Source organism: Cavia porcellus, unplaced genomic scaffold, assembly GCF_034190915.1.
Source record: "Cavia porcellus strain 051 isolate PalLab524CR breed Dunkin Hartley unplaced genomic scaffold, mCavPor4.1 scaffold_1, whole genome shotgun sequence".
Lineage (NCBI taxonomy): Eukaryota > Metazoa > Chordata > Mammalia > Rodentia > Caviidae > Cavia > Cavia porcellus.
Genome location: NW_026947484.1, coordinates 234,162,455 through 234,188,479, shown reverse-complemented (window position 1 = coordinate 234,188,479; position 26,025 = coordinate 234,162,455). Strand labels below are relative to the sequence as shown.

Genomic DNA, 26,025 nt, shown 5'->3' with positions numbered 1-26,025 from the left:
TCCTTCATGCAGGACCGGATACCACACTGTCACTGTGCTGTCTGCCGCCTGGCGGAGGCGAGGCTGGCCTTCTTCACCTTATTTGCCACATTGTCATCTGCTGGGGCCTCATTAGCCAGAAATGGCAGGCTCTCCCCCTGGGAGCTTTTGCCCGTGCAGCTGACGGAAAGCTCTGTGCACCTGTCTTTGCTCTAGGTGCTGCCTAACTCTTGATCTTTTCCAGGCTTCTCAACCGCGGGGGCAGCCGCCTCCAGAAAGCTTCTGCAGGCCTCTGTGTAATTCATTACAGAGGCCCTGGCCTCCCGGTTTCTACAGGCTTGGGCTGCCTCAGGCCCCCCACTCATTTCAGGCACTGCTGTGGAAAAGTTAGATCAGAGACCCCCAAACCACCCTCCTAGAGTCACGTAAGGGGAGCCTTTGTTACATCCGCCCCCAAGCAAGACTGTACCTGGTCCTTGTGCACCAGCCTTGCTGTTGCCCTCTGCTTAGGTAGCAGCCACTGACCCAGCCCACTCCAGGCCCCTGGAGGAGAAGCTGTGCCCAAGAGACTCCCTGCCCAACACCCATCTCCCTTGCACTCCCAAGTCCCCTCCACATTGCTGTCCCCCAGCCCAGTGCTTTGGCTTCCCTACTCCCTGTTGTTCTTGGATATCTCCGGGGGAGAGAAAATGCCCTGCTGTTGAAATGCTGGCTGATGGGGACGTGAAGGATTAATTATTATTCACGCTGCCTTGGCACTGGGGGAGGGATGCGTGCATCCTATAGACAGCGACCGACCTGCGTAGCTCACACCTAGAGAGGCCGATTCACTGCAAGCATCTGGGTTTAAGGAAAGCTCAGCAAGTGATTAGCCAAGAGAGAAAGAAGACCTGGCAGGTTTTGAACCCCCTCAGCTTTTGCATGCTTGTGACTTTGGTGGCAGCTGCCAGGGCTGGAAGAACAAAACAGTTGAAAGCCTGGCTTTGCAAAGGAGAACATCTGTGTCTGCATTGTACTTGGTCTGAAGGGATCTCTCCCAAGCACTTCAGCAAATGCCTCGTATGCCTCTGCCTCTTTCTGATGCCGTGGCAGGCTCTGCCTGGCTCCCCTGCTCACAGCCTGAGTCACTTGGTCATTTGCTTGTCCCCGTGTCCCAATCACCACCACCCCCTGTACCCTCAGTCTGCAGGCTCTGCCCTGCAATGCCGGAAGCTGTGTTTCCAGAAGGTGCCAGGATCCCACTACTCACTAACAATATAGACACCAGTCTAGGCAAAAGTTCTCCATGCGGGGAGACAGGGTGAGGGCTGAGGAAGGGATCTCCTGACTCGGCTGAGATGGTAAAGGTCTGAGACCTCAGTTGGGCTGTGGAACCTTAGGTTAGTATTCTGCTTAACTTACACTGACCCATGCATTCTTTTGTATGTCTTTGCTGCTGCACCCCAAAGAGTGTTCAGATGGGATCTTGACCACCATCAGCCAGATTCTCAAGAGCAGATGAAAATATTAGAATCACAGAGAGCAGGCGCCTACAACTGGAAAAAGCTTCCCAGCTGCCTTTCCTGGCTCCTCTCCTCCAAACATATTTGAAGAACCTCATTCTAGGCTCTAGGTTGAAATTCCAAAGATTTTCAACCCTTAGAAGCAAATTATATTAGAACTAACTACTTGGGAAATTTTTAACAAATGCCAGTACCAGATCCCATGTCAGACCAATTAAAGCAGGGTCTCTAGGCCTGTCTCCTCCTCCATCAGTATTTTTAAAAGCATCCCCGGCGATTCTGATCACTAGAAGAAGGGTTGTTCCGGAGTTTTCTCGGCTGTTTGGAAAGTCCTGGAGCCCTGTCTGCAGCCTGGTACCTATTCAATGCTCACCTTATGGATCAAGGCCGCCAGCTGAATCCTCTTAGAAAGTACAGACCTTCCTTGCCTGGCCTGGCCGGTCTTATTTGGTTCTCTTTCCATTCACATCCCAGGGACCTGGAATTGAGCTCCCTGTGGCTAAGTGCCTCTGACAGGACATTCTCCCTTCTGTCTCTACCCCATAGAAATCATCGTGGAGACAGAAGTTGGCAGTGGTACAGATGTCATTAGGTGGAAGATTGCCTGGGGCTGGCCTAATCCTTCCTTGTGACAGAGGCTGTTTAGTCATGGAGATAGGGGCCCAAGAACTTCAAATCAGCCGCAGTAGGCCTAGGGCAGTAATGGCGCACCTTTTAGAGCCGTCATTGATAACAACAGCCATAGGCTTGCCAGCACTGGCCTGGGATGTCCAAAGGCCTGAGCTAGGATGGCCATGTCCCACTCCCACGGGAGGCTCCTGGCTCTCCTCTCTTTGTCATACCATAGAGGACCCTGGCCCATCAGCTTTGTGTTGTTACTTTTTTTCTTTTTTCTCATTGCTGGGAAAAAATACCCAACACTAAAATGAAGGAAGAAAAGGTTTATTTAGCTCACAGTTTGTGGAGGCTTCAGTCCATAATCAGCTGGTTCCAAGGCAGAGTGGCATGGCAGAGGGGCCACAGCTCACGGCAGCAGAAGACAGCAAAAGCAGCAAGAGCAGAAAGGGTCGTGTGCCGAGAGAAGACTCTTTCTGCCTCTTACATTATATGTAGGCCACAGCCACCCCGTGCTGGGTGTACACTCACACCCGTAATCCCGGCATTGGACCGTGGATCAATTTCGAATTCCAGAAGCCTGCCCAGGACTGCATGAGGCTTTGGGGGGACGTCCAGACACAAACCGTGACAGGCCCTGACATATTCCAGAGTCACATACAGATGAGCTCCCTTCAGTCCCCTCCCGCCAGCCAGCTTCCTTACCAAGGATCCCATTAGGTAGACTGCGTTTGTCCCTGATGTTTTCCTTTGGAATCAAATGCTTTATTTAATTAAAAACCTTCAAATGCCGCTCACTTCCTTTCTCCTTTTTCTTGGACTCAAGTATTCTGTCCATTTCTGTTTTATTTTGGCCAATATCTTTCCAGGCTTTAAGCCCAGCAGTAATAATTTCTGCTCATGGGGATCCAGACTCCTAGCATCTTGCTTGTTAATTGACTTTCCCAAGCTTGTGTATTTTTTTTTCATTCCTCTAAAAAGCAAGAAGGGGCCTGAGAATGCAACCTCCACATACACACGATAGCAGCCCCACAGAGGATAAATGAGCTGCTCCCAGGGCGGGGTCAGTCTGACCAGTGTGCAGGTTTCACTGTCCGAGGCTCCTTCATCCGTCCTCTCAGGGTCTCCTAAAACCCCACACCTGGTCAGTCACTCCTTTCTGACAGCCTGTGACCTTTCGGCTGGCTACATACAAATGCTTTCCTTGACAGTCAATGGCCTCAACCAGAGGAGGCCAGCGTGGAACTGATACACACGAGCCAGAAGCTGTTAGGCCCTCTGCCCACCCACCCAAGCTGGCAGCACCAGTAATACAACTGCCATCCGTACCTCAGAGCTGGACAGTTTGTACCGCTGTAACTGATGCTTGTGAGGGTTAATGTGGTGCTGTATGACTAACACTTCACGTCGTGGCACAGAATGCACATAAAATAAATGTTGGTCCCCAGGTGGAGTCTGCCTGTCTTCCAGGCTCTCGGGTTCCCTCAGAAAAACCCACCTCCGCTGACTTCACAGTGAAATTGCTCTGTTATCTAAGGACCCACGCTGCGTGTGTCCCTGGCTCTGCCTGGCCGACCTCTGGCTGGCCTTCCTGGGCATCCACCCTCACCTCCCAGCTTATTTTTCTGGCTCAGCCTCTCTCACACCATCCCGGAGGCTGAGAGCACACTGCCATGTGCTGCAGTCCGTCTTCAAAGCCAGCAGCTGAGGTTCTCATCCTGAATCCCTCTCCCACATCAAATCCCCACCAGAATCTCTCGGCAGGAAGAGCGCTGCCCCTGGATGATTTCACCAGATTAGCTCCCTTTCTTGAAGTCACTGTGCTGAGATCATCCATGATGCTCGTGGAGTCCCTCCTCCACTCAGTACAAGGTCAGTGGAGAATTCTAGGAATTAGACACGCAGCCACCCTATAGACATTTTTCCCTGGAGCATCCCCTTGCACCAAAGTTGTTTTAACCACTTAACCCTGTTGAACGTCCCACATTTACACCGTGTAATCACAGTTCACCTCCCAGCTCTCTCCCCACCTTGTGCCCTGCCTCTGCTGGAGCATCTGCAGCGGCTCCCTGTTGTCCAAGGCAGGACGTTTGGATTACTGAATCTTCACTGTCAGGAAGCTCCTGACGTGACGACCCTTTAGCCGTCCAGCTCTCACGGCCACTTGCTCCCTGCATGGGGGCACCTGCACTGGGCAGGTGGTTTTCACTGCATCCCCACAAATGGCACGTGCTCCCTGCTGCCCCCTTCCGGAAGCTCCCTGGAACTGTCCGCACCCCCCACACGCAGAGACTCTGGTCACACTCCAGTGGGGTCAGCTCTTGGAGTCCTCTCCTAACACAGCTAGCCTGCATTAGCTGTGCGATTTGGGCAGTGCCTCCCTCTTGTTCAGGTTCCTTATCTAGAAAGTATACAGTATAATAGTACTTTGTGCATTCATTGAGTTACTATTTGTAAAGAACTTAAAATAGTACTTGGTGCTATTTTATTAATATTAAATAAATCGTGTTATTGAAGACAGACCCCTTGAAGACTCACTGTGCATTTCCCTCATAAGCTTTCCCATTACGGTGTTAAGCATCGATTGGGAACTAAAAAATTGGATTTCCTTCCCACCATTAGGGTTGACTGTATTTTGATTTCAACCAGAATCTGATAGTAACGATGGTCAATTCTAGATAACGTCCTTTCTTTCTCTCTTGAAAGCAGACTGTGCCAGGTCTAAGCTCTGCAGGGGTCAGGAGCTATTTAAAGATTTTTCTGCCTCAGACCAGCTGTCTTGCTTAACAAACCTTGCTGGCAACTTTGACTGTACCTTTCCATTAATTGGCGGTTGGAAATGTAGGGCAGGCCAAGGCTCCTCGTGGAACAAATGAGAGAGCCGTCAGTTCCAGCACAGTATCGGAAACAACCAGGCAGCTCCTCAGCTCCCAGATAAAGACAGTTCACAGAGGATTCACCAGTACACAGAGATCACTGCGTCTTGACCTCAGAATGGAACGAGCACACGCCCGTGTGCAGCTCGGACACCTCTCTCACTTAGCACAAGCGCTGTATCTCACTCTCATCCTCTGGAGTTTAAAAAGAAAGAAGGAGATGTCCCCTACTGGATATGCACTTCTGTGACACATATCACACATGGATGATGTGCCCCCCCCCATTTTTTCTTTTATTAAAACCTGAATATGTTTAATATTTCAAAAAATATTTGAATGTGACATTGTGGATAACCTCAAAAAAATCTCAGCTGAAAATATGTCCTCCCGAGCCTCGCTGAGGTCACCTGTGAAGTTATTGTAGTCCTGGGTGGACGTGAGGGGCCTGTCTAGCACGGAGGTTGGCAGATGGACAGAGGGTAGACGGTAGATCTTTTTCCTGGTGTGATTTCTGCTTCACTATTCTCTCAGGTTTCACTGAAACCAAAATTGTTTTTGTTTATTTTATTTTGTTTTGTTTCTTGTCTTTCTGAGACAAGGTCTTGCTATATAGTTCAGGCTAGAGTTCAGCTCACTTTGTAGTCCAGGCTGGTCTCAAACTTGCAACAATCCTCCTGCCTCAGCCTCCCGCGTGCTGGGGTTACAGGTGTGCACCACCACGCCTGGCTCAAATGTAGTTTATTCCACTTCTGATTCTTTCTGGTTTCTTGTTAATTAAAAACTTAAAAGCTATAAGGGTTCTTAATTAATGATGATATGAAGGTATTACTTTGCAGCCACTATGGTAAGAGCATTCTCTGGCCAATACTTACTGCTGATTCTTCACGCACCTTCACACACTTAGACCTCCTCACGCTCACTCATGCACACAATTTCAGACCTGGAAGTGCCATTAGAGATTCTGAATCCAAGCCTCAGTCTACAAGTAACTTTCTAGATTTAAACTCTACATGTATTCTCAATTAATACTCAAAAATAAAACTGAATGTGCTGTACGTTGGTTGGCTCTATTCTCAGGAAGCACAAACAGAAGGCAGAAGGTCATCATTAGATCATAATTCCTAGTAACCTGGGAAGCCACTCTTGTTTTTAATTTACATCTTACTCTTAAAAAATAATTTGATCGAGGCATCATTCATAAACAATAGCGGCACATTTAAAATACACAGATTGATACCTTGTTACATGTACACCTTAAGCCATTATAATTAACATAATAAATCTGTCCACTGACTCTTTGTGTCGCCGTAACCTTCCTTTCCTCTTGACCTTGCCTCCTGTTCCAGGTGACCGCAAATCTGCTTTCTGTCTCTATACCTTAGTTCACATTTCCTGCGGTTTCTATAACTCAAAATGGTGCAAATGCAGATAAACTACTGTGAGCATTCATGTACTCATGTTGTTGGACATTTCCTTCGGGCAGTCACCTACAAGTGAAATGTCCCAGTCACACACTGGGTGTGAGTTTAGCTTTCTAAGAAATCACCCATCAGGCTTCTGAAGCAGCTGTAACAATTTATGCTGCTGCTCCAGGATCTTGGCTGCCACTTGTAACCATCAGTCTTTAGAATTTCAGGTTCTAATTGATGTGCAGTAGGATCTTCTTGTGCTTTTAATTTGCATTCCCCTAACAATTAATGCTGAACACTTTTACATGCTTGTTTGCCTCTGTAAAGTGTTTTCACATCTTCTGCCCCTGCTTTAATTGAGTTGTTGGTCTTTTTATCAGACTGTGGGAGTTGTTTAGTCAAGTTGCAAGTCTTCTGCTTTGCAAATATTTTCTTCCAGTCTGTCACTTAACCTTTTCATTTTCTTAACCATGACTTTTAAAGTGCAAAGGTTAATTTTGAAGTCAAGCATATTCATTGTTTTTTATCATATGCTTTTTGCAGTGTCATCAGAAGTCACTGGTATTTCCCCTTGTATTTTCTGTCTTAGCCCACTTTCTGTTGCTAAAACCAAATATCGCAAACTGAGTAATTTATAAAGGGTAGAGATTTATTGAGCTTATGGTTTGGCGTCTGGAAAGCACAAGGGCACCACGCTGGCGTCTGCTGAGGGCCTTCTTGCTGAGCATAACGTGGAGGAAGGCATCGTGCGGCAGGGCAGAACCAGATTGTTGTTCTGTCATTGTTTTATAAAACCAGTGATACCATCACGGGCCGCCCTTAGCATTGCATCTCATCTTAATGACTTCCAATCATTTGTTCCAGCACCAGCTGTTGAAACGATCATCCTCGGGGCTGGGGATTTAGCTCAGTGGCATAAGAACCTGCCTTGCAAGCGGGTGATCGTGAGTTCGATTCCTGGTATCGGTTAAAAAATCATCCTTTGTCAAAAATCAGTTGACATATACCTGTGTTCTGTTTCTTGACTGTCTTTTCTGTTTATCTTTCTCCCCATTCGTGCTGCACTGTCTTGATTACTGCAGCTTTCCAGTTCGTCTTGAAAGCTGGTAGTGTAAGTCCTCCTGCTTTGTTCTTCATTTTCCAAGTTCTTTTGGACAATCTGTGTCCTCAGAAGCAACCATCTTTAGCTCATGTACTAAAAATTTAAGAAAACTGATGGAATGAAGCACCTGATAAACACCATAAAACCTTAGCACGGGCCCCTCCATTCACCCAGAAGTTAAATTTTTTTAAAAATTACTCAAGTTACTTGGAGGGGAAAAAATCTATGACATGATTATAGATGTTGACTTACCAAGCATGATCAAAATACACAGTGACTGTTTAAATATAAACAGCTTATCATAGTAAGACACACACTGCTGTTACCCCCTTCACTTTGAACACTCTTCTCCTGTTATTCTTGCCACTTTCTGAAGCAGCTCTGACAGTCTCCTTGTGTGTCTTTATGAAATGTAATAAAAAATGCACTGAACACAGCCGTTCATGCCATCCAGGATAGACTTGAGAAAGCATTCTGGTGTGTTCTCATCTACCTGTTCACCAGATTGGCGCTATGCAACTTCTGACTCTTCCCAAAGTCAAACTGACCGTGAAAGGTAAATGTTTGTAACCGATTCAGCACACTGAGGCAGTCACAGCAATTTAAGCAAAGACTCTCATGAAAGGGGACTTCCGGAGCTGCTTCCAGAAGGAGCAAGAATGGTGGGCCAGGTGTCCTCCAGGCAAGGGGAGTATTTTTATTTGTTTTTCTTTTTTTTATCAGTACTGGGATCGAACTCACGAGCGCCCGCCTGCAAGGCAGATGCTTATGCCGCTGAGCTAAATCCCCAGCCCCCAAGGGGAAGTATTTTAAGAGGGATTAATGGCAATGTGTTGTTTTACTGTGACAATATTTTTAAAGTGAAAACATTCACCATATTCTTCATCACTTCTCATAAATGCATGGTTTTTACATAATGCAACTTGTGATGACGTCACGGAGGAGGATTTGTTCTGTTCCCTCTTTGCCTTATGTGTAGGATCAATGGAGAGAAAATACGTGTTAGTCTGGGCTTCCTGTGTAGACTAGATTAGCATAAAACTTTTCCTGGACTGGAATTCTAACTGTGACCACGCTTTCCTCTTCCCTCGGGCAGAACAATCACCATTGTTTTTGGTGACTGTTCTTCTGTGGTCGCTGCTCTGTTCAGGTTTTTGCCTCCGCTCTGTCTGTGCGGGGCGTAGCACACAGAGGACTTGTGTCTGGGAGAGCTCTCTGGCTCAGAGTTTCTGAGGCCCCTACTCAGTCGCCACCACGGCCCATTTTTCCTGCCTTGTGGGAAACACAGTTTCAGAGCGAGGTACAGTCAGCCCCTGGTAGGCTCAGGATCCCAACCCTTGCTGGCACAATGCACCACGTGGCTCCCTGGAGGATCTGAGGTTTTGGCCTTCGCACCCGTGCTGTGATAGGGATGCAGCCGTGTCATCAGGACCACACCTCAGATCCACTGGGTGCAGCACATCTGCAGATGACCGCGGTAGTGAAGCTCCACAGGACAGGTCTTAGGGTCCCTGCTCCACAGGTGGGAAGCTGGGCCCAGCGGTGGCATAACCAGGCGCACAAATGCAGGTGAGGGCATCTGCCTCCACAGCCTGGTAACTCCCAGGTCTCCACGTGTTTCCAGGTCCTCAGCAGCATCATGGCACTGTCACCACTCTGCTGTGGGGCTGAACCGAGGGCCTGGACCATGTTGAAACAGGTGTTTCCCTGCAGACCGCTGATCCATCATCCCTCCTGCCTGCACATATGTGTAGCCTAAGCCGGTACCTGTAGTGTGGCCTCAGTGGTCAGTGTGGCCTGCTGGCCGGTAAACTTTCCCACTCTGGGACTGGAAGGGACTTTGCTGAGCAGGTTGGTGACAAAGGGCGTCTGAATGGTTTCCACAAGCCCCTGAGCTCACAGGCGCTGGCAGCCACACTCCCTCTGCCACACAGCTCCCTCTGAGGATCCTCTCCAGTCTCCATGGTAACTGCATGTCGGAGACAGTCTGCTCAGTGCCGCTCAGTGCCGGGGCTTTGTATTAAACACAATGAATTTAAATTGGATGCTCGGCAGTGAAGATAATCACCCTGGATTAGAGAGGAGCCTGGAGTTCTTCACTTCATAATTTTAAATGTTGGTACAATTCTCAGACTTAGCCCTGTAATTCAAGCCCCGGGCACACCTACCCCTCGTGTCTAAGCTGCAGCAAAGTCCCATTCCACTTGGGCTTTCCTCTGTGCTTTGGAGAATCTTGGTGCTGGGGAGCCCTCGGTCAGGTCAGGCTACCCTAAGTTTACAAACATAAAGGAGCCTGGAGCTTCAGAGTGGGATTCAGTCTGGCTGTGCAACGTCCTCTGAGTCTCTATTTTCCGTCTGGAAGATGAGAAGGGTAACTCCTACCCTCCAGAGTCGTTTTTTATGTTGATAAAATACCCATCATGAAACTTACTGTTGTAACTGTGCCTAAGTAAATAATGGTACGGGATTGGCGCATGCGCATTGCTGTGAACCACCGCCACTGTCGGCCTCCAGAGCCCTTTATTCTTCCCCCAGAAACTCCCGGTTCTCTCTCCTCTCCCACCAGCCTCCCCTCTGCTTCCTGTCTCCATGACTCTGACCGCTCTGCGGCCCTCCATAGTGAAATCATAACAATATCTGTCTATTTGTGAGTAGCTTATTAGACTTAGCATAAGGTCATTGAGATTCAGCCACCCAGTAACATGTGTCAGAATTTCCTTGTTTTGTAAAGCTGAGTAATATTCCATTGTCCATGCAAGAGTCTTGTTTTGTTTTGTTTTATTTTTCTTTTCCCCTATTCAGAGAATTTCACTGCTCAGTTCATACTGGCGTTGAATTCACCTTGTAGCCCAGGCTGGCCTCGAACTCGAAGAAATCCTCCTGCCTCAGCCACCCCAGTACTGGGATTACAGACATGTGCCACCATGCCCAGCAATTGCTTATCCATTCATCTAGGATGGATACTTGGTTGCTTCCACCTTTTGGCTACTGAATGGCTTGAATGTGGGTATAATACCTGTTTGAGTCCCCGTTTTTAATTACAGAGTCATTTAGAGGATCAAATAAGGTATGAACATTAAGAACACTACACACAGTGGGCCATTGGTATTAATTTCTGAAGTTTTCCAAGCCTAGGAGCTTCTATCACAGTGACCTGATGACTTCAGTGAGTGACAGTCATGTGCTAGCAGCCGGCTTCTGTATCCGGGCACTTGTTGGTCTGACAGTCAGGAAATTAATTCATTCTCAGATTTAAAGGAAATATCTTCTCCACGGAAATGTGCATCGTGTTTCCCCATCGAAACCAGGCCTGCTTTTCTCTCTCCTACCAATTGCTATTCATGTATTCCTAGTTCCAAAATGAAAAAGCTGTCAGTGCTGTTGTGTGTGCTCCTTGTCAGTGGTCTATTTTAAGTGCACCCCGGGGAGACCCTGGAGCTGGGGTGGGAGGGCCCCGTGCTGGAGGCCCTGTGCTTAGTTACTGGTGCAGCAGGAGCCGGCCTGTCCCTGTATCACAGTCAAGCGCCTTTGCCCAGCCTCCTTCTGATCCTGTGGGCCGGGCTGCTGCATAGCACGGCCACCATCAGTCCTGCTCTCTATGGCCAAGCCAAGGCTGCTGGAGGAGGGAGGGGTTTCACACCAACTCACAGCTGCCTCTCGCACAGCTCTGGTTGGTTTGTTGTGTGCCTGTTGAGTAGATGTTGTCCCTGAGACACAGAAGGGACCCTGGTGTCCTTCTCTATGGGGAGAGGAGCTGGTTGACTGCATCTAAAATTCTTACCTCTTAAAACCAATGAGCCCAGGGAGTATCCATGCCTTGGCAAGAAGAGGGCTTGGCTTTCATAAATCTGGGCTTCCTTTTGGAGATTCCTTCATAGTCTCCTTCCTGGTCTGTCTTTATCTTGATCATCCCCTGCATGGTCGCCTCTAAGGGCCCCACTTCTCTTAGCCCCCACCCTCCTCCCAGGGAACATGGTATTGATGATTCCCATGTTGTAGCTACACCGCAGGCATCTGTATATCTCCCCAAACTCCCTCAAACCCAACACACCCACCACTAGGATGCTTGCCATTCACAGCATCATTCACCTCTTCCGGGGACAGTTCCTCCAGGGAATGGCACCCCACCCACCAGGCTGTGGCCCTCTGACCCAAGACCAGAGGCTGCCTTCGTGACGCAGCCAGAATCCAGCCCAGGTCTTTACCCTCCAGAGCTCCAGCCTCTCTCACCAGCACTGCCGTTGCCACACACCATCAGGAAATCGAACTACATGTCTAGCAAACTCAAGAATATAAGTATCATCCTCTCTCACCACAAAATTTGGCCTGCCCTGGGGCACCTCCCCATTCTGTGGCCGAGCCTGCCCTTCCGCCTGGACCCTTGGCTGGCCACCATCTGGTAGCCACACCTCCGCTGTCCCAGCCTCCTTTCCTGTCCCTGTCCCTGGCTCCCAGCAGGACCCCTTGGCTTCAGACACTGCTGTTCAGGTCCCTCTTGTTGATTTTTGCAGTGCCTTTTCTATATGATTTTTCCTCTTAAAGCACATCCTGTCTTGGACCAACACTCCTGGCTCCCTCCCAGACCTCCCTCCCCTTCAGGAATCTGTCTTCATTTCTTATTTTGTTAAGAAGTCTGGGATAAAGACCCTGTGCCCTCTCCACTCGCCTCCATGGATTCTTCATTGCCTCCTCCTTTATCCACACTCTCTCCTGAACAGAGAGCAAAAAAGATTCCCAGCTCGATAGATGTGAGTACTGGCCCTCAGTTTCCTATCTGATCAGAAGCAGTGATGGTGCCTAATTCATAGGGCGTTATGAGAATTAAACAGGCATAAAAGAACAGTGTTCAACACTGTTACTAGTTCTTAGCAATTTTTCATCTGTGCACAAATCCTCCTTACCCAGCTCTGTCCCTAAAAACCGCCCCACCCAGTTGCATTTACCTCCCTGGATCCTATTTTTTTCAGTCATCCGATCATTAAACCTTCCCTGTTGCTTCCATTATCAAAACTTGACTTTTTCTGGAGGCGTGTTTCACGTATGCCCCTCCGTCCCACTTCCCAAACCCCAGTGCTACCACTAGGTTGCACACGCAGCCAGGCAGTGAGCCCGAGTCTGCTCACCATGTTCTTCTCTGCCCAAAGCCTGCTGTGGCTGCTCCTGGCTTGCAGCTGGGGTGAAGAGGTCTCTGCTCCAAGCCTCCTTTCCAGGCTGTAGTCACGTCCAGGGTCTTCTGTGCACCTGTGCTCCTAGAGCCACACTCCCTGGGCTGCTCATTAGTGCCACCTCCATATGTACAAGGTTGACAGACTTTGCGGATTAGAGGGAAGCCACGCTAATGGAGGTCCGTGCACATGGTCCTGGACAGGCTTGCCCCGGCCACTCTCAGCCTCCTGTGCTGATCTGTCCTTCCGTCTTCCAGGCTTCTTTTGAACTCCATGGTTCCCATCTTCACCGAAGACTATAATTGTATCTGTATCATACTCTCATGGTATTCTGAAGTCATTTCTGTTAAAAATGAAATTTTTTTTATTTGCCAGTTGGGCTCTGAGCACCACAAGATGCTTATATGTCCCACTTCTCCTGGAGCTCCTGTTACACAGCACAGAGGGACCTAGGGTGCATATTAGGTCAGCAGTCACCGCGGCTACTTGGCTCCCACAGTGGCATGGCCGCGGCTAAGTGCTTTGTACCCACTGTTTCTGTTAGTTCTCAGTGTAACCCAGGAGCGATGTCTTATTCCCCTTTTGTAAAATGGAGTTCAAAGTGGTTAAATAACTTGCTGGAGGGCCTAAGACTAATAAGTGACAGAACTGGGATTTAAAACTAAATCAACCTGCCTTGAAGTCTGATTTATGCCACTGTACTGTTTGGCTTTCAAACACAGACTTAATGTGCTTTAACCACTTACCAGTGCAATTGTTTAAATACAGGATGACCAAATGTTGCATTTTTTGTTAATTTCTATAAGACAACAGGAGACGTAAAAATGACAGTTTTATCAATTTAATTCCTACAAGAATCAACTTGGTCAAAATGTCCCAGGTGTTACTTGGGTTAGTCAGTTTGTAAACAAACATGAAGCTTAGGGTAAACTGTTAAGTGGCAGGAAAGTATTGTTTTCCTAAAATGTATTGCAATTTGAATGTTGCCTGTTTCCTGAAAGCTGGGAGAACAGAGTAGGAGCCTTAGATGTGACAGTGTTTGCAGTGAGAGCATCAGGAAGTGGTTCCGTGCCTCAGAACATGTAGTAGAGACTATGCATCCAGAAAGCGAAAGGAATTTAGGAATGCGGTCAGTTGCAAATGTGCAAGTTAAAGAAAAACCCATCCTACGGAAGCTGCACGTAGCAGAGGAACAGAGAGGTGGGCTCAAGGACCTGGAAAAAAAGGATTGCAAGAGGATTGAGGTGACTCAGAGGATGGAGCCAGCATTTGAGTGGTCTCGACAGAGGGCAAGTGATCTGTAGGTCCAAGCCCAGTGGGAGTTGCTGGTAAAGCTCAGTATACAGCTGGTAATGGCCTGGTCACTGTACCAGCAGTGCAGATGATGAGCCAGTGAACAAGACGGCTTTGCAGAGCCCGGAGCAAAGGGAAAATGTGGAGCTACTAGTTTAGAAGAGTTTCCAGACAGTGACAGCAGAATGTCAGACTAAGCTCAGAGGCCTGTTAAGCACAGCTGCCCAAGCCACTGGCCATGGGCCTGAGTTTCAGGATGTGAAAGGTGCTTGCCATGTGCCAGGCTTGGTTTTGTGTGCTGTGCTGAGTCCTTTCATTTGATGAGATGTTCAGACCTTTCGTTCAAGAGATGGCTCCTGAAGCCCTCCCTGTGAGTCAGCACCATGTGCGGGCCACAGGGGGACAGGCAGGTGCCAGCCCCTTCCGGTGAGCAGGCTGAGAAACAAAGCAAAGCCACCTGCCCTATACTCCCACCCCCCCGCCATAAGCCACTGGTTGATCCGAGAAACACAGGCTGTGATGATAGCTATTGAGGTAAAATACAATTTAACGCTTTAGTGTTTAGTGTTTCACTGATTTTGCAGGTCTAAAGCCAGTATCTGATCACCTCTTCAGAGGATAACAGTATGCAATACAGCGTCTAGGGGGATCTCCATCTGAAGGCGGTGGCCATTGTTAATTCTGTACTATCTTGTTTTGAAGTCCTATATCATTTTCATTGTTTTGTTTTGTTTTGTTTGATTTTATTATACCCAATGGCATCAGCAGTTATTTCAAAGATAAAAGATATGGTAGGCATTTTGGATTTGCTATTATCTTGTTTTGAAGTCCTTTATTGCATTCACTGTTTTGTTTTTACTGGTTCTGTTCTGTTTTGTTTGATTTTTACTATGTCTGAAAGTATCTGCAACTATTTTAAACACAACAAGAGCCATTATAGTAGCCATTGTTGATTTTGTATTGTTTTGAAGTCTTGTGTCACTTACACTGGTTTGTTTTGATTGGCTGTATTCTATTTTACTTTTCTTGGCTTTATTCTCTTTAAAATACAAATAAAAAATAAAAAGCTGTTGCTCCTGTCCCAAGGCATAGTGGTGTAAAACCTGTTTTCCCAGAGCGTCAGGGAGCACAGATAGAACCCTGAACATAAAGGAAGTTACATCGTGCAAGAAAGGAGCTACTGAACTGGCAGTCTTTTTTTCTTGTTCTTAGAGAGGGTGTCAATAAAAAATGGAATATAATTTTCATATGAAAAGAGAAAGGAGTGGTTCAGCAATTCTTGGAGGAAGCAGATTCCTCTGAACAAATGACAGCTTTCCCAAGGCAGTAAGAGATATAGAAGTGTTTCTACTTCACTTGCTGGTTTGCAAAGCACATCTGTGTTTTCTGTGACTATAGCAAAATAAAGGAGTCTGCATACATTATAGAGAGAAGAGGTTTATTCTGGCTTATGATTCTGAAAGTCCAAAGCTGAGGGGCCACGTCTGGTGATCGGCTTCTTGCTGCCAGAGTCTTGAGGCTGTGCAGGGCCTTACATACACGGCAAGAGACAGGGAGTGTGTGTGTCTGTATTTCCTCTAGTCTTTGTCTTCCTATAAAGTATTCAATCATGGGGGCTCCACCCCATGACTTTATCTGATACTAATCCCCTCCCGAAGGCCCCACACCTAAACATAGCTTAAGTTTCTGCCCTCCTACTTCGCAAGGAAGACTGAACCTTAACCCGTGAACCTGTGGGGAGCCTACTCAAGACATCTCCAAGCCACAGCAAATCCAAATACCTGGTGCTGGATTCTCAGTGCAGTTTCCAGCTTTCAAGGCTGAGTTTCTTCACCCACACATCGAGGCAGGAACAGATCCTGCTCTTCTGCGTCCAGGTGCCCCTCAGACACATGCCCACTTTCCATGTACCTGCGTGAAAATATATTCTAGAAAGTTCTTCCCCTGCCCCATGAAAAACGCGATGGCTTAGCTCTGGCCTGGGTGCCTTCTCCACAGCGGAACACAGATTTGTACCTTGACCTGTCGGTTCTTGGCCTCGGAGCCAGATAAATCGGGGTGGTGGGGAAGGGTTGAAGGCAGTGGAAGACCACTGCTGTAGGAAATTCAGTAAAATACGATTGGATCTGCAGCAGCGGGAGGATGGGAAGAGAATTTCAAAAATATTTTTCCCAATAAAGCCAAGAAAGATCAACACATTGATCTCTCTAACACTGTGATATCAGCAAACGAATCAAATCTGAATGCCCTGGACTGTCTGAAATGTTTTTCCAACTTGCTGAGCAGGTCCTTGGTTCATACTGAAATCCAGGCCACGTCCCCCGCAGGGGCCTAATGAAATTCTGAAGCACGTTTGTAAAAGGCAGAAGCTGAATTCTAGTACGAGTTCCTGCTCTTTAGTGTTTGCTAGAAGCTGTGCCCTAACATGGCATAATTATTGCAGGGTTACTCCAGGTCCCTACTAAGTGCATTAGGTGTTTTTAGGAATAAATGGTTGTGGCATTACTGGATATCAAATAAATTCAGATTTACCTAGCAGTAAATGTCACAAATGTCAAAAAGAAAATAACATAACAAAAAAAAGAGAGAGAAAAGAAAAAAAAACAGTAACTCTTTGAACTACTACAGTTACCTTTCATACTCTGAAAAATTGATACAATGGTGTGCTGTGACTGTTGATTAGCCAAAAAGTCCAGGTTAACTCAACAGTAAGGGGATGAAGTCCTGCATCAGGATAACAACATGTCACATACACAGTAGAAAAGGCCCGGCTGAGCAGAAGCTCGCATTAGAAAAAGAGGACTTGGTGTGATAGGCAGTGTCGTGAGCCCCCAGGTCCAGGGAGGTCTGGTGAGGTCGGCTCCTGCAGGACAGGTCCTGGGTAGTTGGGGGGCCCCAGTGCTGCACCCCCTATTTCCTGGCAGCACACACTCTGAGTGTGGGCTCTGCTCACACATGCACGGAATGTTCAGGTACCCAACGAGAGAGAAGTGTCCGTAAACAAAAATAAAACAAGTTGCTGAAGGACACCAACGGTTTGATACCCTTTGGGTTATTTGTTTGGTTGGTTGGTTGGTTTTGCAACATTAGGGGATCAGGGTCCTCACACTAGCTATATCACCAGACCTTTTGATTTTTAAAACAGGGTCTTGTTAAATTGCAGTCTGGGCTCAAACCTATAATCCTACCTCAGCCTCCCAGGCTGCTGGGATTGTAAGAATGCACCACTGTACTTGGCTAAATTATTTTTTAATTCACAAGGCAAACAGAGTAAAAGCATAAAAATATGGGTGGGAGGAATTTATATCAACCTCAAAAGATACACCTGTAACCCCACCTACTTGGTAAGCTGAGGCAGAAGAATCAGGAGTTTGAATACAGAGTACATGAAATATGTGTTATATTGTTAGGGCTGGGGAGTTAGCTCAGCAGCATAAGTGCCTGCCTTGCAAGCCTGTGGTCGTGAGTTCGATCCCTGGTACCAATAAAAAAAAAAGACATATGTGTTATTTTATTTCCTATTATTTTTATTTTCTAGCATTTATAGTACTTCTATCTGAAATATTTCATAACTGTAAAGCCCTTTTTTTTAAGACAGGGTCTTGCTATGTGGTTCAGGCTGACCTTGAACACGTTATGTAGTCAAGAATGACCTTGAACTCACGACGATCCCCTGCCTCAGCCCCCCAAAATTCTGGGGCTACAGGCATGCACCACTGTGCCTAGCTGTAGAGCATTTTAAACACAAACCTTAGCTAACTAAATTTGAAATAGTTTTATCTTCCTCTAAGTTTATTTGCATAGTATATATTATCAAAGTAACCTATTGCTTTTAGTTTTTGCTGCTAAGTAAATAAATGATAGAGAATAAAAATAAATAAATTGCTCAGGATCTCATCATCCCTCTGCAGCTGAGGTTCGTGTTGTGGTAGACCTCCCCCAGGCTCTCTTCTGTGTGGAGCTGTGTGTGTTCCAACAGTTCCAAGCATCTTTTGTCCACATCCTGAGTTTCACCCACATCACTCAAGGTAACGCAACCCTTTTGTGCACTCTGACTTGGCTTCTAGAAACATCGTCTCTAGGGGCTGGGGATTTAGCTCAGCAGCACAGTGCCTGCCTTGCAAGCGTGTGGTTGTGAGTTCGATCCCTGGTACGGATTTAAAAAAAAAAAAAAAGGAAACATTGTCTCACTGACTTCATTAAGGGCTTCTCTGGCTCACCTAGAACACCCAGCAGCCATGCAGGCGCATGTTCATAAACAGTAGCCTTTTGAAAACCTCCACCGTTATCTTGCCCCAGCCACCCCATGTGAGTACCTGGAAAAAATCTGTTGCCTCTGTGACAGCAGAGCTTAAGCCTTTGTCCTAGGAGCGGGAGCTGCACACTTCCAAAGTCAGCTCTGTGTGGGGGTGGGTTCTTGTTTGGAGGCCTGGGGTAACCGCTGAATGGTGGCTCAGGCAGCTATGTGCCCCTTCTAGCCCCCAGCCCTCTCTGTGCCCCTGGCAGCTGCTCCTGGGTTATAGCCAGTAAGTGCAGAAGTCAAGCACATTCACTGCATGGTGCTCCAGACTCCTTCCAGAGCGCTTGACAGCTCCTGCCCTTAGACTCACGCCAGGAGATCCTCTGCCTTGGGTGCAGCCTGAGTCCTCTGACAACTCGGGAAACTTCCCACCTGCCGCAGGAGCTATGTCTGCCCAGCGCTCCCTCGCTAACTCCTAGACCACTCAGCTCCCTAGAATTCTCTGATGGAGAACCGGTGCCCTCCTGAAGCCTACACAAGCCCGCTGGCCTGCTGAGCACTGGCCCAAAGTGTGTGCACTTTTGTGGGGGCTGAGGTATGAGGTCAAAGTAGAAAGTGTGGACAGAGGAGGCACAGGTCATCATGAAAACATACTGCAGTAGCAAGATAAAATGTATTCTGTGGAACACTTTATCAGCTCAATCTTGAGGGGGTTGGCCTGAGAAGCTCTTCTTCCTCTCTTGCCTTGAGATCCTTGAGTATAAGGCACAGTCTGGACTCTCTATCACTGTGCTGTGGCAGGTTCCTCTGTCTGCCCAGAGCTACAGATGTACTGAAGGGAATGCACAGGAAAGCAGTCGAGTACCTCAAAAAAATAAAGCAATGTAGTGTGTAAAGTCCCCCATGTAGCAATGTGGTGTATACACCCCCATGTGCACGTGTAAACGCAAGAAATGCATCGTGGGACAAAATAGAGTACAACCACCTGCTCTGAGGATGAATCAGCCTGGCAGGATCCAGCAGAAACAGAAATAGAAGCCAGCTAGTAAGCTGCAATCTGCTCTCCTCCCTCCCGCCACAGCCCGCTTCCTGCGTGTGTCGCGGAACTGCTGCCCTCTGTCGGTTGTTTTGGGCTGTGCAAGAAGTCAGGCCCCTGAAGCTCCAGGACCCACCGGGAGCAGCACTGTCACCGCCCTGGCTCCTGCTGGCATCAGAGTGGAAAACGAAGTGGCAATATTCTTCATTTAGTTATTGTTTGGTCGCTGAGCTGGTTTTCTTCCGTGCTTCAGTCGCCAGCAGTGCTGCATGTCAGAATGGCAGTCAAGGATTTAACTGGACAGAGAAGCATGAAATCATGAAGATGATTTCCTTGTGCTGAGAAAGCAGGCATAAGCACCCAGCTTCCGAGTAATTAAACAAGGCTTTGCCAAATCCATCCCATAAATGGTGTTTCACTGAGCTTTTACAACGGTCCAGCCCGGGAGGTAGCCCAGGTATGGACAGGAATCTGCATTTCAGGGAAGATAAGCAGTTGGCTGTAGTTTTCCAGCTAGGAAAGGGCAGAGCCAGAGCCCCAGCTGGGCACCCTGACTCCAAATCGTCGTGAGGAACTCAACTAGGACAGGTTCTCCCGTTTATATTGGGAGGGGGCGGCTGTTGTATCAGGGGGTCCTCTCTCCACTGTTTTAATTTTGATAACAAAGTTTTGTCTGGGAAAACCCCAGTCACTCGAAACAGCCTTGGGTCAGGGCGAAGTTTGGAAGTTTGTAGACATCACCAGAACAGTTGGATGGTAAAAAGCTGGAAGGAGATACACAGGATGGTGCAAACGTGTAATCTACCTAGGGCTGAAGCAGGAGGTTCCAAAGTTCAAGGCCAGCCTGTGCAATTTAGCTGGACTTTGTCTCAAAATACAAAGTAACAAAAGCTGGGGGTGTAGCACTGGTAGACAGAGCATCCCTGGGGTTGCTCCCAGGACCACAAGGAAGTAGTGTGTGGGGGGTAATACAGATGTAGTCATGCTTTTGCATAAGGACTGGGAGTCCTTGTGATTTCAAGTGAGACCTTTTAAAGATTCCTGCTGAAAGTTCTGTGGAGATTATGAACAGGATCGTTTTGCACGCGGCGGTCAGACATGCATCTGCAGTGTGCGTATCTCAGACAAGCTGGATGGGAACGAAGCTGGATGTGCTTGGGAAGAGTGAAGGCAAAGACACTGATGTTTAAAATGTGTGTGAAAAGTTTTTGTTTTGGTGACAGGTTCTCACTGTATACTTAGACTGGTCTTGAACTCACTATGAAGCCCAGGCTGGCCAGAAACTCATGGATTCAGGCGTGTACCATCACACCCAGCTTTCATTTAAACATGATTTGTGTGTGTGTGTGTGTGTGTGTGTGTGTGTGTGTGTGGTGTCTGTTGGTTTTGGTTTTGGTGGTTTTTGTTATTGTTGTTGTTGTTAGTGGCACTGGGGATTTGAACCCAGGGCATCACACAAGGAACACTGCTCCAACACTGAGCTATGCTCACAAAAACTTGGAGTAAAAGTGCTTCATGAAATGTGAGAGAATAAAAAACATATATCCAAATGAACATTTCATATGATTTTAACATACGATCGTAGCTGAATACATATTTAAATAGATGTTTGATTACACTTTATATTGTATTTGGATGTTTAGCTATCCAGTAAATTCAGGTTGGCATGAAAATCCTTTGAGCTTCTCATTGGGAAGCTGGGAGCTGGCCTCAGGCCTGGTAATACACAGGTGTTTATCCAAGTGCCAGGTAGAAGCCAGGATAAGGAAGAAACGGGTTTGCGACCAGCTCCTGCTCCTCTATGGAGCCCTTTACAGTCCCCCAAAGCTTGCTGTATTTGGTCCTTGCAGACTCTTGTGCAGCAGGCTTTGTGACTGTCCTGAGCATGCCTGAGGCCAGGCCAGCACCTTAGGTGCAGGGTGGGCTGTGACAAGACTGTCTCCCCCGCCCCACAGGCCGCGCTCGTTGGAGGAACCACCATGATCATTGGCCACGTCCTGCCTGACAAGGAGACCTCCCTCGTGGAAGCCTACGAGAAGTGCCGGAGCCTGGCCGACCCCAAAGTCTGCTGTGACTATGCCCTTCATGTGGGCATCACCTGGTGGGCGCCCAAGGTAACGGCGCTGTGGAATCTGGGAAGAAAGCACAAGTGACCCCGTGGGCAGAGAGACCTGTGGCTGAGCCAGCTGTGGCCTGGTGCTCTCCATTTCGGGGTCCTCCTCCTACCATTAGCGTAACTCCCTCACCTGCCAAAAGAACAACTCAAGATTCCTTGAGTGGGCCTGCCCCGCTGACTCCAAGAGGCTATTTTTCAGCAGGTGGAGACCTTAGCCACACAGAGCAAGGCCAGAAGCCAGGCCTCAGGAGCTCAAGGTCCTTGTTCAACCCTGCAGGTTCTTAGCGTGGCCTGCTGTGTAATGGGGACGCCTTATGTGGCAGGCCATGGAGGGCGGGCTAAGCAGGGCTGTGTCCTGGTTGTCAGCCCTGAGTTGAGGCCTCTGCCTGGTACAGACCGTCCTAGGGGTGCTTCTTTCTCACCGGGGCCCCCAGTCCCAGGACTGCTGGGACAAGCCCCACCCCAAGTGGCTGTCCTAGATGGAGGCTGACGTCCTTGAACCCACTGGTACCTGTGCTTGCTTTTCCTGTAAACAGCTGCATTTAGATTTTGCTTTGTTGTTGGAATTTAACTGCTTATTTTCCAGAGAAGCAGCCTGAATTCATCCATTATTTATTAAGCCCAGAAACATAAAGAAATAATATGCAGTAAGAAGTTTTACAAAGTTGTGCAGTTGTGATCCTGGTCTGAGAGGCCTGGCTCTGTTCTGAGATCGCATTCAAGCCTCCGCTACTTCTGAGCTGGTTGGAGCCTTGGTCAGGCCTCGAGGCTCTTCCAGTATTCCCAGCCTGGCCAAGATGGCGAGCACTAGAGTCCTGGAACCCTTGCAGCGTGAAGGCCATCTGGGCACCAGGCTGACCACGAGGGCCAGGCTGACTGTCGGCATCCCTCACCCCAGATTGTCCTGGAAAGGTCTCCCTCTGGGGCAGGGATTCCCACCTGGGGCATTCTCTGCTGGTGCCGGCCTGGCCTGATTCCCAGCAATACTGTCTAAGCCAGGCAACCTTCCCTTAGCTGTCAGAGATTCTGAAGACTTTTGGGCATCTAGGATTTTAAAATCTCATAACAAATATTGCTTTCTAATTATGGATTTTTAAAGTGCAAAAGAAAAGAAGCTCATTACTCCTCCTGATTTTTGCTTTAGCTCACTGTACATATTATGTAAGTAGTAACTTTCCACCTGAGTGAATTTTCTATTTTGCTGCGGTCTTCATGACCTGCATGTTCATGGCGACTGACATTCTGGGAAGTAAATGAACCTCAAGCTGCTTGCTCTGGTTGGATCAATGTTTTTTACCCTAACATCACAGCATCAGGATGATTATCTGTATTTGCATAGCTTTGTTCATGTTTTGCTTTGCTCATCATTTGATGTTGCCAAAGTCTCTGGATTTTTAGCCTAAGAATGCCTTCCTTATGACACCATTTCCATTATGCAGGGAAGGGCATGGCGCATCGGAATAAAAGTTGTTATTCTTACATTTACCGAGAATGCTGATTTGGAGCAAACATTGGACAAGCCTGCCCAGTGAAGGTCAAGCATGCCCATCATCTGAGGCTATGGTTACCCCACTGTTGCATCATGCCTGGCATGCTTCAGAGTGCTTCTGGAGCATGAGACCCTGCAGACGGCAGCAGTCGCGTGGTGACTGGCCGTGCTGCACATGGACCCCACACAGCCTCCTTGCTGGGCCAGCACCTGCCAGGCAGCTCTGGGATATCAGTACTCACCAGCATTGTCTGTGCATTTTGCTCTGCAGGTGAAAGCAGAAATGGAGATGCTGGTGAGGGAGAAGGGTGTCAATTCATTCCAGATGTTCATGACTTACAAGGACTTGTACATGCTTCGGGACAGTGAGCTGTACCAAGTGTTCTACGCTTGCAAGGACATTGGGGCGATCCCTCGAGTTCATGCTGAAAATGGGGAGCTTGTGGCTGAGGCAAGTAGAGGATGTGGAAGCAGTGGAGGTGGGGGGCCCTGCCAGCTGTCACTGACCCCCCAAGGCTCAGCCAAACAAGTTGGAAAGCAAAGTGTGAGATACAAACACCTCGGGTTCCAAGTCTTAGTCAGAAGACCTAAACTCTTCTATTGTGTATAAAAAACAAACAAACCAACGAAACTGATCTATTTTAAAATCCAAAATAGTTTGCAAGTCAGTCTTAGGTATGCTTTAGTTCTAATGCCATGACGTATTTTTGTTAATACATATTGATTTTATAGAATATTAGATTCCACTGTGACAGTTTCATATGTCACATAACATGCTTTGATCATATCCACCCCCCTTTACCTGCCCTTCCCCACCTCCCAGATGCTGTGATTATATAAGTTTCATTATAGCGAAAGAGTTTGCAGTACTTTAACGAGATGTGACATACAGGATAAACAAGAATATGCTTTTTACCTTCCTGTGCCTCTTGAGAGGGACAAAGATATCATAGAGATTTATTCTCTGGTGCCAAGAGACAGGTCTGTTGGTTCTAGATTACGGGTGAAGGCTGCTCTAGGAGTCGCTGAAGCTAGAGGTTTGTCCAGATTTCCTGGGAGGAAACTCCTTCAAATCAACCGCCAGTACTTGCCTATGGTGTCCCATGCCTGTTGACTAATCACTTAGCTGTATTTCTTAGAGAAAGAGATACATTTGGTTATTTAAAAATGAGTATCAGGAGAGCCATATTGCATGGTGGTCCTGCACTTACTCTGTAGAAGATGAATATTACCAGGACTGAGACATGTGGCCGGCCTCTTGGCATGGGCTGTGTAACATATTTGATCATCTCTTGGGTTCAATTTTTTTGTATTTAATTTTGTTTGTCTTTTCAATACTGAGGTTTGAACTCAGGGCCTTCTCACTGAACTGTATTCTCAGGCCTATTTATTTATTTATTTGTTTGTTTGTTTTTATTTTGAGACAAGGTCCCACTAAATCACTAAAGTTGCCCTGGCTTGAGCTCCAAACAGATCCTCCTGCCTCGGCCTCCCAGAGTGCTAGAAACTTAAGTATGCACCACCATGCCCAGCTCAGTATTTTCATTTATCTGTATGACTCAGATTTTTTTTTTCTTTTACCATTATTCAGGGTGCTAAGGAGGCACTAGATTTGGGTATCACTGGCCCAGAAGGAATTGAGATCAGCCGTCCAGAGGAGGTGAGAAAGACTTCCTACGTCTCTTTTTAGCTTCTTTCATGAGGACTCAGAACCTTAGGATAGAAGAAACACCCAAAATATAAGCCCTATCACCTTCTCCATGGGTACAATTCCCTTCCGTATGGAAGCTTCCCTAGACTAAGGCTAACAGCTCCCTCTAGGCTAAGGCAAACTTGACCTTGAACTTCCTTGGAAGAGACGGTGGGGAACAGTGTCTCCCCACCACCACTGATTCCCATGTCAAGGCTGTCAGGGAGACAGTGTCAGCCCCAAGATGGCTTTGCCAGAGCCGAATCAGGGCCCAAAAGAGACAAAAAGGGTAAGCACCCCATCTGAGGGATATTTTGGACCGTTCTCGCCAGAAACAAGGGACACATACCCGTGCGTGCCCTTTCCTTGATTACTCACTGAACTGGACATTAGGAGCTCTGTGCTCTTCCGGACTCTGCTTCTCTCCTTGCAAACAGTTTTTCAGGCACAAATCCCTCATGCTCTGCCTCGTTACTTTCTGAGGAACCACGTTAGATAAATGTGCCCTTTTGCTCTATGCCTCTGCTCTGATGTTCTATATCACTCGTGAGTGGTAGGCGGTTGAATGTCCAGGAGATACATGTATGGTCCCACCATCACCCATAAGCCAAGTCACACTACCTGCCTCCTGTCCTGCCTCTGTCCCTGTCTCCTCCACTGCTTGGAATACAGGTCCCGTGGAGGCAACTCAGGATTGGTAAAGAAAAAGGCATCAGGTTTACCAAATAAATCAACAGGTGAGGTGCCAGGGTGAACCCAGGCCTAGCTCACTTTATCAGGGAGCACAAGGAAAGAGCAAGGCTTTGACTACGGTGACAGCCAAAAGAGCCACCATCAGCATCTGCTAGTCAAAGAGTGGACCCGAGGCTGCACCAGGGCAGATTTTGCTCCCCGAAGGACAGAGTCAATGTCTAGAGGTGTTCTTATCTGTCCCCGCTGGGAGGGAACGGGCTGCTGCTGGCAGCTAGTATGCAGAAGTAAAGGAGGCTGTCAGTATCCTACAAAGCTCAGAGAGCACCACCACGAAGGTTATTCAGCTCTAACTATCACCAGTGCCGAGCTGCAGAAACCCTGAGCAAGGCCAGCTGCCAGCTTGACGCCAGTCCCTCTGCTTCTTCAAGTTTTTAGGGTGGCTGTGGCAGAACGGACAGGGGTGGCAGTCCAGGTCCTTCATTTGCTGCCCACACCCAGGTGGTTGGAGTGTGACTCTCCTGCCTGAGTCTCACCCCAGCCAGCCCCTGTGGGACAGAGGGTCCCTCCTGCTCTGTCAGCTACTCCAGCGTTTATCCTGTGGAGGGCTCTCAGGCAGGTGCAGCTGGCTGGAAGGGAGCCGCTGACACTTGGTTCCTTCCTGTGCTTTGTTTCTGACAGCTGGAAGTGGAGGCCACTCATCGAGTCATCACCATTGCAAACAGGGTAAGTAGGCTGGTCCTCGTGCTGGGATCATGGTTTGGTGTCGTTCCTGCTCTGGGGGCCAGTGCCACGTGGCCCCCAGGACCCCAGACCTATTTGC

General features: G+C 47.9%; 1 protein-coding gene across 3 annotated transcripts in view; it reads left to right on the top strand.

Annotated features, from left to right (window-relative positions):
- Positions 1-26,025, top strand: part of Dpysl5 (dihydropyrimidinase like 5) — a 79,555-nt gene that overhangs the window by 35,940 nt on the left and 17,590 nt on the right. For all 3 annotated transcript variants that reach the window (XM_063231105.1, XM_063231107.1, XM_063231101.1), the window contains exons 3-6: positions 21,173-21,331; positions 23,094-23,273; positions 24,414-24,482; positions 25,884-25,928. In XM_063231105.1, the coding sequence (XP_063087175.1) occupies positions 21,173-21,331; positions 23,094-23,273; positions 24,414-24,482; positions 25,884-25,928 (453 nt within the window). The remainder of the gene's footprint in view (positions 1-21,172; positions 21,332-23,093; positions 23,274-24,413; positions 24,483-25,883; positions 25,929-26,025) is intronic.